Here is a 10,901-nt window from a genome sequence, read left to right as displayed (position 1 = left end):
AAGAGATAAAATATAACCTATAGCTCTTCTGTATATATATATATATATATATATATATATATATATGTATGTATTTATATACATATGTAAAACTAAATCCAAGTAAAGTGAAAATCCAAGTCTGGAGTCTGAATCACTTGAGGGAGGCGTTATAGAGATTGATGACCACAGGTAGGAAGAATTTCCTGTGGCGCTCTGTGTTGCATCTGGGTGCCATGGTGGCTTGTAGTGAAAAGGTCCTGATTTCGTTTATTGGCCTCGGGTCTTTCTGCAGAGCTTGCATTTTCTCCATCTGCATGTGTGGGTTCTCTGTGGGCAACCAGGCTTCCTCCCAAAGGTCAAAACATGAATTTTGGGTTAACTGGTGTCTCTACGATGATCTGAGGTTACAGTATCTGTGTGCATGGCTTTGCCTCTGTGATGGACTGGCAAACTGTCAAGAGTTTACCCCTCCTTTCCTTCATAGGTGGCACAAGCCACCTGTAAAACCTTGACATATGAGTGACAGAAGATGGATAGATGTTTCCAGTCAGGTTGCAAGTTATAGCTGTGGTCTTTAGGGGGGCAGACCACAACACAAAGATGATCCATCCTTGCTATATCTAATGCAGATACCATACAACTTTGTAAAATTCAAAAAGGTTTTAATTACAACATGTTTATTTTAGAATTGAATGCCAAATGGAGGCCAGTGTAACTTCAGGATACATTTTTGTCTACATAATAAAACAAAAGGGAAATTATTAACCAAACTCCCTTATGGTTGCAGTTGCAGACTGAACACGGAGTCCACTGTGATTTCCGTAAGCACTGCAGGGAGTTCACTGCTCTGCATTTCAGATAGACAGTGTGTACACCCTGGAGAGCATCATCAAATTGGACACCCCATCCACATAAAAAAACTAATAAAATAGACCGAAGGGTTATTACTTCATTAGTGCAGGATCATTTGTGAAAATGAAAACAATAAGATCATGTGTGCTACTGCTGCTTCAGGGACATTAAAGATTATTGTTTACGTCATCCAGAGGTCACATATCCCCCCCATTAAGCACTACTTTGTTAGTGCTACTTGATATGCGCAGATATAAAGTTATTGTGTGACATCCCATGTCATTCATATGCTGGTAGTGGATATAACAGTTGACATGTTTACCTTATCAAGTGGCTGAAGTGATTGTTTAATATTTAGTAAATCACCAGTCTCCCAGACCCTTCAATTAAGGTCTGCTGTTACCCCTGGCCACTCCATGGCATTTCCTGTCAAGGTCTGTCAGTATTTTACAAAAAGGTTGGTGAAACTTAACTTCACGGATTGCTGCTAAATTGTTCTCTGTGCAGATCTTTTGAATTGGCTTTGTGGTACAATCAGTGTGTGTGTGAATGACTGAATGTAGTGTAAAGCGCTTCGGTCAAGTCTCCTGACTTAAGAAAGCGCTATATAAGTACAGGCCATTTACCATTTTACCGCCAATTTTTGGAAAAGCCCCAGAAGCATTGAAAAGGTATTTCACTTTGTTTCATATAGAACTGTCTTGGATGACAGTTGGATTCGGCTGCACTTCCTTGTAAATCTACTCTCTCAGAAAGCACCAATGCTGTGAGTGAGCAGCAACAGACCGGATTCTGGGCTGGAGGTAAGGGAAGATGATGAACAGTCTTTCTAGGGCTAAATTAAAACTGCTTTTTTAAAGCCACCTAAAAACCTCTTTAGAGTATTTCTCATTTCTACCTTTCTTAACATTAGTTTCTCTGTATTTCATTTAACTAAAAAAAAAAAAAAAAAGCTTTGCCTACAACCAGTCCTTGATTGGCTGCCTTGTCATTATTGCACAGTAAAGTTAATCTCATTTCAACTTTAGCTTTACCGCTCCACTCTCTCCATGCGGTACTCCTGTATGACAACACCTCAGTTCTATAGCACTAGGTGAGGGCAACGAACGCCCTCAGAGCATTGGATTCACTGCTGGCCAATTCCCTGTCCTTCCCCATGCAGTTTGCATAAGGATACTATGTAAATTCACTACCCTCGCCGCAGACTCACTCCTCTTTAAATATTTATAAAAATGGCACTTCATGAAAGGTGAAACACTAGGAAATGTTTGTTATTATTTTGTTTTTTAAGAATAGACCACAAAAAAATTGACTTAGTCTGCTGTAGATGCATATTCCTTTATTTCACAAAACAGCCATCCAGTGATAACATTAGGAACTAATTTCTTCAGCACAGCAGCTAGCCCAGGTCATTATCATATCCTTGCAGGGTCACTTGGAGCCTGTGAAGTCAATGGGTGGGAGGGACAGGTCCCTGTCTGGATCGAATCAGAACATAAATTTTCTTTTAAACTGTGGGACTAATTCATCTAATGAAGTAAAGGTCGGGCTTATCTGATCAGGCAGCCTGCCAGGAGTTTTGGGCCTGATGACAATGAAAATTGCCCCCCTTGCCGCCAAGCCGTGGTCACCATATCTCTACCTCATCAATCAAAAGATTTTTTGACCAACTTGCAACTGTCCTGCTTCCTGAAGTTCAGTACTAGTAATAGTACAACAAAACTTCTGTAAGGAAATGTGAATGGTTTTGTTTGCTTTACTCTACTTATTCATTTTTTCAGAGTCTCCACCAGAGGGGTCAGTTGAGTGTTTGGATAGGATTTCGAGATGGTGGAGAAGGTAGATGAGATATCACCTATGTGGGATTATTTCGACTTGATTTTTCCCCCAAAAAGGTCAGATAATCATACCAAATCTAATCTATTTAAGATTCATTCGATTTGTTATCAACAGTGGTGTTTTTGACTCTATTTAAAGGTGAAGTGTTATGTTCCAAGGAGTCAGGATACAAAACAATACCTCTATTACAGATGGAGTAATGTAACTAAAGTTATCCCTCCCTGGGATTATTAAAGTATTTCTGATTCCTTGTTGATGGGACAGGTGTTGTGAATGAAACGGTGCCCAGCTTGAAAGAGCTCCTGTGTGTCGCTAAATGTGAGCATTGATGACTGAAAGACATCTTCTGCCTCCATTTATCTGTTTACTGCAGTCTGTTGAATTCATGTTAATGTGGATTTAAAGACATTTCAATTAGTGGAAAAAATTGCAGGGGGGAATATAAAAAAAAACTAATCAACCAAAGCTTCGCGACCCCCATGCAGTACCTCCGTGGACCCCCTGGGGGTCGCGGACCCCCTGTTGAAGACCTCTGCACTAAAGTACTGAGTGGGGAAAGTAAAAAAACTACAATACACTAATTAATAAAGACTTGTGTTTTTTATGCAAGTGTTTTCAAAGGCCAGAGGAATAGTGTCAATAATTGGAATAGATTAAAACCCAGCAGTGGAAACATTTTATTCTATTCTATTTTTTTTTTTTTATAAAAGTGACAGGGTTTATACAGGGTGTAGTAAAGTGAAGGAACTTTTGGCTTTTGAAAGGTAGTTAAAGGTAACAAACAGAACTTGACTTGGTAGTGAATTGTTTTTGTCATCCCTTCAATATATTTTGACTTTTCAATTGAAGCTGACTTTTTTTGTTTAAAGTCAATTAAATCTATCTCATAATTATCTGCTGTATTGGAACCATGTTTATAATGTATGTTGAAACTAGATTCATTTTTGCGCCTCACAATGGAAAAATATAAGTTTTCCGATATTTGGCTCTGTAAAACTTAAAGTTATATTGGATGAGATTCCCTCATCTAAACGTTTATTAAATGAACAAAACTAAAAGAGAAGCTGCTAGGATCTGTGGCATGCGGCGACTGCAGGTGGGGGGCGGGGTACCGACCAATCTCAGACATTCTGTTAGTGGGAGAAACACAGGTAAGTGACCACGATCATCTGAGTTGGTCACTTACCTGTCTAACAGTCCAGTCCAAGAATGTCCCCAGTGCTACAGTGCCAGAGGTCTTGCAGGAGGCCGATCCTGATCAGAGATTCAGAACAGGCCGGATCCAGGCTTCCAGGCCTCGTAGAGCTCCCAGGCAGGTTCAGAGTCCGGAAGTGTGACCAGGTGGTCATGCACAGGATCAGGTGCAGATGAGCAGACTCAGTGGAAGAGGGTAGCAGAGACAGGACGTGGAACCAGAACTTGATGCAGGACCTTTAAACTGGTCTCCACCTTTGAGCCAGGCTTACTTGGATAAAAACTGAACCTCCCTGCGTACAGGGGAAAACCCAGAGGGCTTAGCAGGGGAGGAACAGTGGACGAGCAGGAGACGAGAGAGACACAAAACCCTCTTTCCACTGGCTGCCAGGATCCAGGACAAGAACAAGGTTCTTGGAACAGAAAAACAAATAATGATCTGGCCCCGAATACTCAGGCTGAACAAAATATAAACCATAGGAAACAGATGTGAGGAATAGATAATTGAAGCAGAGAGGGAAAACAACAGGTGAAAGAAATAACCAATTAATGGCGCTATATAAATAAACTGAATTGAAATTGAAATTCAAACAGGCCAGATCATGACACTGAGCTGCTTGCAGAAAACAAAGGACATGCTAGGATGCAAATTTCAGGAAGTTTTAGACACTTCCAAACATTATCACAGAACACAATCCAAAGCAGATGAATATTTGAACTTACATCCTTGTTTACCTCGTCTCAAAGAAAAAAATCATAAGCACAATATCATTTTTATATAGCCATTTTTGCTGTACTAAAAAACATCCATCAGGTGGCAGCATTGGAAAAGCTGCTGGAGCAGAGAATCTTCAGCGGTATTTTTCCAAACCATTTAGCTTTAACCCAGAGGCAAACTTATGAAAAAAAAATATTGACCAGTATTAAAAACAGATTTAAACAGTAGAGTTTTCTCTATGACTATTTGAGTGCTGGTTCTAGAATGAATGCCATCCTGGGCAAATCCTTTAGCCCCACCCCTCCAAACAAATGCCCATTTAGAAAGAACAGCTTTCTTTATGCTGCTTAAAATTAGATCACCTTACAGGCCAATAGCTGCACAACAAAATGTTCCCCTTAGTCTACAGATCAAAGCCATCTGGACTTAGTATACGATGTATACGATTAAGACCAGATATTTTGCTTTTAAACATAATTTTTTACAAAGACTAGAATATAAAATTGTATTTATAATCCAGTGAAGATCTAAAGTCTTAAGTGTTTTGAAAGAGAAAAGTATAAACTCGAAGAGGAGCCCTTAAATTGCGTCACACCAACTTCCCAAACAAGCCACCCACAGAGCTACCACAGTTTCCTAAGTATACCGTGCAGCCAGTACCCTGAATAATGCCACATCCTCATTGAAGCTCGCCATTTGTCTAGACAATTACAAAGTTAATATAAATTCTTTATTTCATCACCCACAATTGTAAACGTTCTCATATGCCAAATGTTCGAAAAAAATAAATCAGAACAAGTTTTTAATGGAAAATAGAGCTTATCCAAATGCAGCCATATATTTTTAACTGATAAAAGGGTTTACTTCATGATAAGACAACCCACACAAAACCTGTTTTATGAATGGATAGGCTGTGTTATTTGAAGAGTATCCCTGCTTTAGGCAGATAAGGAAAACGGTAAAATGCTGGGTTGATGTTTCCACTCAGATTAAAAAAAAAACAGTCAAGACATTAAGTGTGAAAAAAGTTTAATTTTCCTTGTTTAAAAATCAACATTGACATTTCACATCATATTCACTTTAACCTGTTCAAACCTCCACAACACTAGTGACAGTTTATGTTCATTATTTTGTAGCGCCCAAAATCATAGCCAGGGTGGCGACAAAAACGACGTATTCTTTAAAATCAACAGAACCGTCACCATCTTCATCCAGCGCCTTCATAAACTCATCCACCTCTTCCTTTTTATCAGCCTGTAAAGACAAATATTCACCTTTTAAAAAAAACAAATCTTTAGGAAATCATGGCACATTCCTTTAAAGTGATAAGATCAGTTTACTTACTAATCCAGGAACCTCAGCTTTCAGCAAGGTGGCAAGTTCCTTCTTCGACAGAGAACCCTTGTCTCCATCTGCTCCAGCATACTTTTGAAAAGTTTGCTTCAGCATTCCAATTGCACCCAGAATGTTGGACATGGTGGCTGGGATAAGATTGAGTCACAATTAAGGCATTTAATTTTTGCTGTTGTAGTATTAGAAATTTTGCAGGTTTAGGCTACATGGGCGTTGGCTCTTTCCTTTGTGCCCAGCCACGCCCTTTGCAAAAAAAAAAAAAAAAACCCTAAGCCACTTTGCTAGTGTGCAATGATTCCTATTTGCATGGGTTGATTAAACCACTCTTGCAACTGCTGGTTTTAATCAGCTAATGGCAGTACAACAAACCAGGAAATGGCTACCATTCGTAAGCCTCTTTAAATACACTTTCATGCAAAACAAAATCAGGATCTTAAAGATGATAGTCGGTACACTTTTTGTTAAGTTTGTTTGGTTACATGCTTCCCTCCATTTCATCAGCATCTAAAACTTAAGCTTAAAAGTCAAAGTTTAATGTGCTTTCAACAAAAATATATACATTAATTCACATGAAGCCTAACCTGTAATCTACTATAAATGCAATTTGAATTCAGACTTAAAAGAGTTGATTTTCTTACCGGTTTATATGGAGGTGTTGTTCAGCTTGAGGAGGAAAAAACAACTGATGCGAGAGCAGAGCACAGATAGTCTGTTTTAAACACTGTGGGACACACCCACCTTCAAACTATAAACCCCTCCTATGGTGCTTTTCCGTGATTGTGTTGTTTGTTGTGGGTTTTGCTCTTTTTTTCTTTGTGTGTGTGGGTGTGAGTAGAGTGTTACAATAATCTTTTTGTAGCAACAGGACAAGTTAAGGGAGGATTTTTAGATACTTCAGGGGAAGTAGCGGCCCAGATTGCAGAGATATTTTAGGGTTAATCAAGTGGTTAATTGGTGAACTAGAACTTAAATCGTTTGTTGATCTAGCCTTGAGTGATGACAGTGAGTGCCGTAAGTGTTTTTTTTATTACAAATAAAAAGAAGAAAATGAAGAAAAAGTCTGAGGAGAAACAGCAAGCTTCAGCTCAGCTTCCACATGCAGGGGCGCATGAGGACAGAACTACAATCACGCGCGCTCACATCCTGCTCTCACATTCCCTGCAGCTAACCACACCCTCTCGGTTTGTTAGACTTTGGACTTTCTGACAGGGCAGCCAACAGACACTCCCATTTATCTCCAACAGAATTGCCGTTTTTGTCAGCACAGATCAGTAGTTTTATGGGTTTGCATACACATTACTAACGACTTTTTAAAAGTAAACAGTGCTGGTGGTTTTACACTGAACTTGAAGATTGAGAATAATCTGCAGAGGTATCTGCATCCCATTGTTTAACAAAATTGAATTTATTGCTTAATTGACATTTAAAAACTTACCATTATTCTATGGCGGTCGAAAGAACAAAAACACTTTATGATGCACTTAGAGACATGGGAAATGTTCAAAGTCTTGAGCTTCATTTTTTTCGATGATTCATCCTGCTCTTTTTCTTCATTCAAATAGTTTTTAGTCACAAGGTGGTGAATCACATGCAGCCTTAATCATTTTATGGCATGAAATGCTCAGTGAGCAATAGCAGCTTTTATTGACACAGAGCTGCAAAAACAACACATTGGTATTGGAATAGGATTTATTCAATGGGACAAATGAATGATGGTATTTAAAATTAACTTAACTGCCCTATAATTGGTAGGCTGATCAGCCAATCACATTATGGTTAAACAATAGACTTAGGGAAGAAGGTTTGCTAAAGTTTATGGTAGTATCTGAATGGAATTGGGGGAGTGGACAAGTAAAATCACTTTCAATGTGATATGTTTAATGACTATTTCAAAAACTGCTTATCTAATTACACACAGCTGTTTCAGGAGTCTATGTGAGAGTGGGTTCAGTAAGTTGCAGTTGCTTGATCAACATATTGATGTAAAAGGCTTGAGGAGAATGGGTCAGTGACCGGCAAGAGCAGCTTGGTCAGTCACCTGTTACAACCGCTGCTACATCCAGTGTAGGCAATATACTCTTTGAATGCAAAGGATGTGTGCTCTGATACCTGGACAGACAGATTTTAACTATATGTTTTTGCACATTAAGACGTTTTATAAATCACAACATAGTCAAATTCGAATGATTCAGTCAAGGTTTTACAGATCTGTTTTTTTTTTACTCTGCTTTAGAGTAAAAGGAGTTTTCATATTCTGGTTTTGGTTCTTTTTTTGTGTTCTAAACCCCTCCGTTTTTATCCACATTTGATTAAAAGAAAAATACTTTATTGATTCAGTGGGGAAATAAAATGTTTGTTACTTTTTTTCCATAGAGTTGTCATAGCTGTTAATAGCTTTAGGGAGAAAGGATCTACTGCATCCATCTGTCTGAGAGCGGATCTAGAGAAGCCTTTGGCAGAAGATACTCTGTTTTTATTTAATAGGCGTCTGAAAAGGATGCTTAGGGTTGTCCATAATGCTCTTGCATCTAATTCTTCTTTGTGAATTCATCTGCACAGGTTCTAGAAGAGTTCCCAGAAAAGTAAGGAGTCAATGCTAAGTTCTAAAGAGTCAAGCTGCTAGATTTTCAACAAGAGATGGTAAAGGCCAGTCAGGAATCATTAAAAGGTCCTCCAGGAAGTAGCCATTTATTGCTGTAACAAATTAGCTGGTGTCTTGCACAACATACAACTATCCATGGTTATTTGTTTCGGCACATAAACCCAAACCGTTGTCTTCAGAGCCAAAGTATATTTCCTGAAATCTGATTATGTATATGTTCTACTGTATTTTCATTTGAGCTTGGTTTGAAGGTCATATTTAAATGCAGCAATGTGCATGTTCAATGTCCTGTTTGTCAAGCATGTAAACAGCAGTTATTAAAAGGTTTGGTAAATAAAAGAGAAGCAGAGCAAAACCTCTTGGGGTGTAGGCCTATTGTGTTTTTTGATGAGCATTCAGTCCCCTTTAAAAGGAAGAAAAAAAGGAGCCAGAAAGGGTTAATCTATAGCATTTCTGTGCACTTTGAAGCCAAACTTATTTTATTTAAAAAATTTTATTTCAGAAATACATTTTCAGTTTTACATTGACTTGCTGAGGCTTTTCTATATCGAAATAAAGAAAAGTTGTGTGAGTAATCCGTATTTTAAGAAAAACTCAAGTCATGTTGGAACTCTGCTTTTCCAGCTAAACACCCAAAGACAAAGGAACACAGCAGAGTCGGCTAAAGCATTTTAAGAGGTGCCTACAACAACAACAACAAAAAAATCCATTTAAGACAAACACTCTAGTCCTCACTTAATTAGGACAGCTAGCTGATGGAAAGATGCTTTTAATTTTATAAAAGAAACAGATTAAAATATATGAATTTTTAGTAGTTTATGCCCCTTTTACCATGTTAAAGGGCCCTTCAACAGGGTTTTACTATAACCTTCCTCTCTTATAATAGAAAAGTCTCTTTTAGTGCTGAAATTGTTCTCAACTGTTCAGACATGGTGTCGGAAACAAGAGGAAGTTACATTCTTCTTTCAATCTTCATCCTTAAATTTCAAGGCATAGCACCCTAGCCTACATTAAGAATACATGGGCGCTGACGGTTGCTTTACAACATTTAACATGATTTTTTTTTTAAGCCAGTGGCTTTACAAGATCCATACACCTCGAGCAAAGTTCAAACTAATCGACAGACTGCCCTTGTTTGTTTATCAAGCCACACCATCTGTCTCCATTGCTGAATATGACTAAGCCACAGCTGGTTTTAATCAGGACACAAGCTCATGGTAGTACAACAGACCAGGGAATTGTTTACTGTCACAGGAACATACCAACACCCCAGAAAAAAAAAAAAAAGGAACAAACAAGTTTCTTTCTTTTTATGCATTCTTTAATTTTGATTTATATCCTTTAAAGACAAAATGGCATTTGTCTTGTCAGTATACCAACTTTAGTTAAGTCTCATTTTCCCAAGGAGCAAATTATGAGGCAGATCAAGCTGCATAGTTGTCTTGGCTGGTTTAAAATCTATTGAGGGAAAAGAATGAGTTATATAAGTGAAAAAAAAAACTCAGATTGAACTGCATTTAGTCTTAAAACTGCAGTTGCAGCTGTGGTTTCTGTATGAATGACACCCTTGACAAGGACAGTACTTCATCCACACTTCGAATATGCTAATCTCACTATTTGAGAAATTCCTGAGTTACTGGGTGTGTACAGTTTACAGAGATTTACCAAAATTAGACAATAACAGATTGAAAAACGTTGACTCACCCAATGAGAGTCTGTTTCATCTGCATTCAAATGGAAGGGGTGGGATTCTTTTCATAAATAGGATAAAAGCACTCTTCCCTGCATCAAATCTTTACGTTGTTGGTTGTAGTATTCATGGTAGGTGCAGTCTACCGGAGTGTTGTTGTTGGCCATCTTTTTGTGAATATAATGGACATAGCTTCTGATGGTTGCTTCCAGCCCCCCAATGAATCAACACAAATTTCAGATAATCTCAAACAGCTGTCTTTAACATGACATTACGTCACTCTAATTCTGTTAATTGATCGACTGATTGACAGATGGAAGTGTCATGCACCATTACATGGTTCCCACCCTACATAAGCGTACAAGACATAATACAACTTTTTTGTAAATTTTAGGGAGTTTTTCCGAATTTTGCCGTGTCCATAAAGCTTGTAATATACTATGGAGTATTAGGGCCAGGCTAGAGATTTTTTTATTTTTTTAAATCTTGAGAATAAAGTCATAACATTACGATAAAATTGTTGTAACATTAGGAGAATGAAGTCATAACATTACGGGAATACTATTACGAGAATGTCATCATACCACAACCTGTTTCAGAAAGAAAGCTTCAAGCTCTGACCAGCATGTGACGGTGTAGGTACCAGATCTGCTAGGGGCCTTGTCCCTTCT

General features: G+C 38.3%; 1 protein-coding gene across 1 annotated transcript; it reads right to left on the bottom strand.

The window, feature by feature from the left end:
* Positions 1 to 5,597: 5,597 nt before the first annotated feature.
* LOC107088401 (protein S100-A1-like) lies at positions 5,598 to 6,085 on the bottom strand. Its single transcript, XM_015380544.1, has 2 exons — positions 5,930 to 6,085; positions 5,598 to 5,839 (listed from the first exon to the last, which is right to left on the bottom strand). The coding sequence occupies exons 1-2, from the start codon at positions 6,059 to 6,061 to the stop codon at positions 5,711 to 5,713; spliced, it is 261 nt and encodes an 86-aa protein (XP_015236030.1). The 5' UTR covers positions 6,062 to 6,085; the 3' UTR covers positions 5,598 to 5,710.
* Between the last annotated feature and the right edge of the window lie 4,816 nt (positions 6,086 to 10,901).

The sequence above is a fragment of the Cyprinodon variegatus genome, unplaced genomic scaffold (assembly GCF_000732505.1).
Source record: "Cyprinodon variegatus isolate N-32 unplaced genomic scaffold, C_variegatus-1.0 Scaffold217, whole genome shotgun sequence".
Taxonomy (NCBI): domain Eukaryota; kingdom Metazoa; phylum Chordata; class Actinopteri; order Cyprinodontiformes; family Cyprinodontidae; genus Cyprinodon; species Cyprinodon variegatus.
Note: the sequence above shows the minus strand (reverse complement) of the source record. Positions and strands in the feature narration are given on the sequence as shown.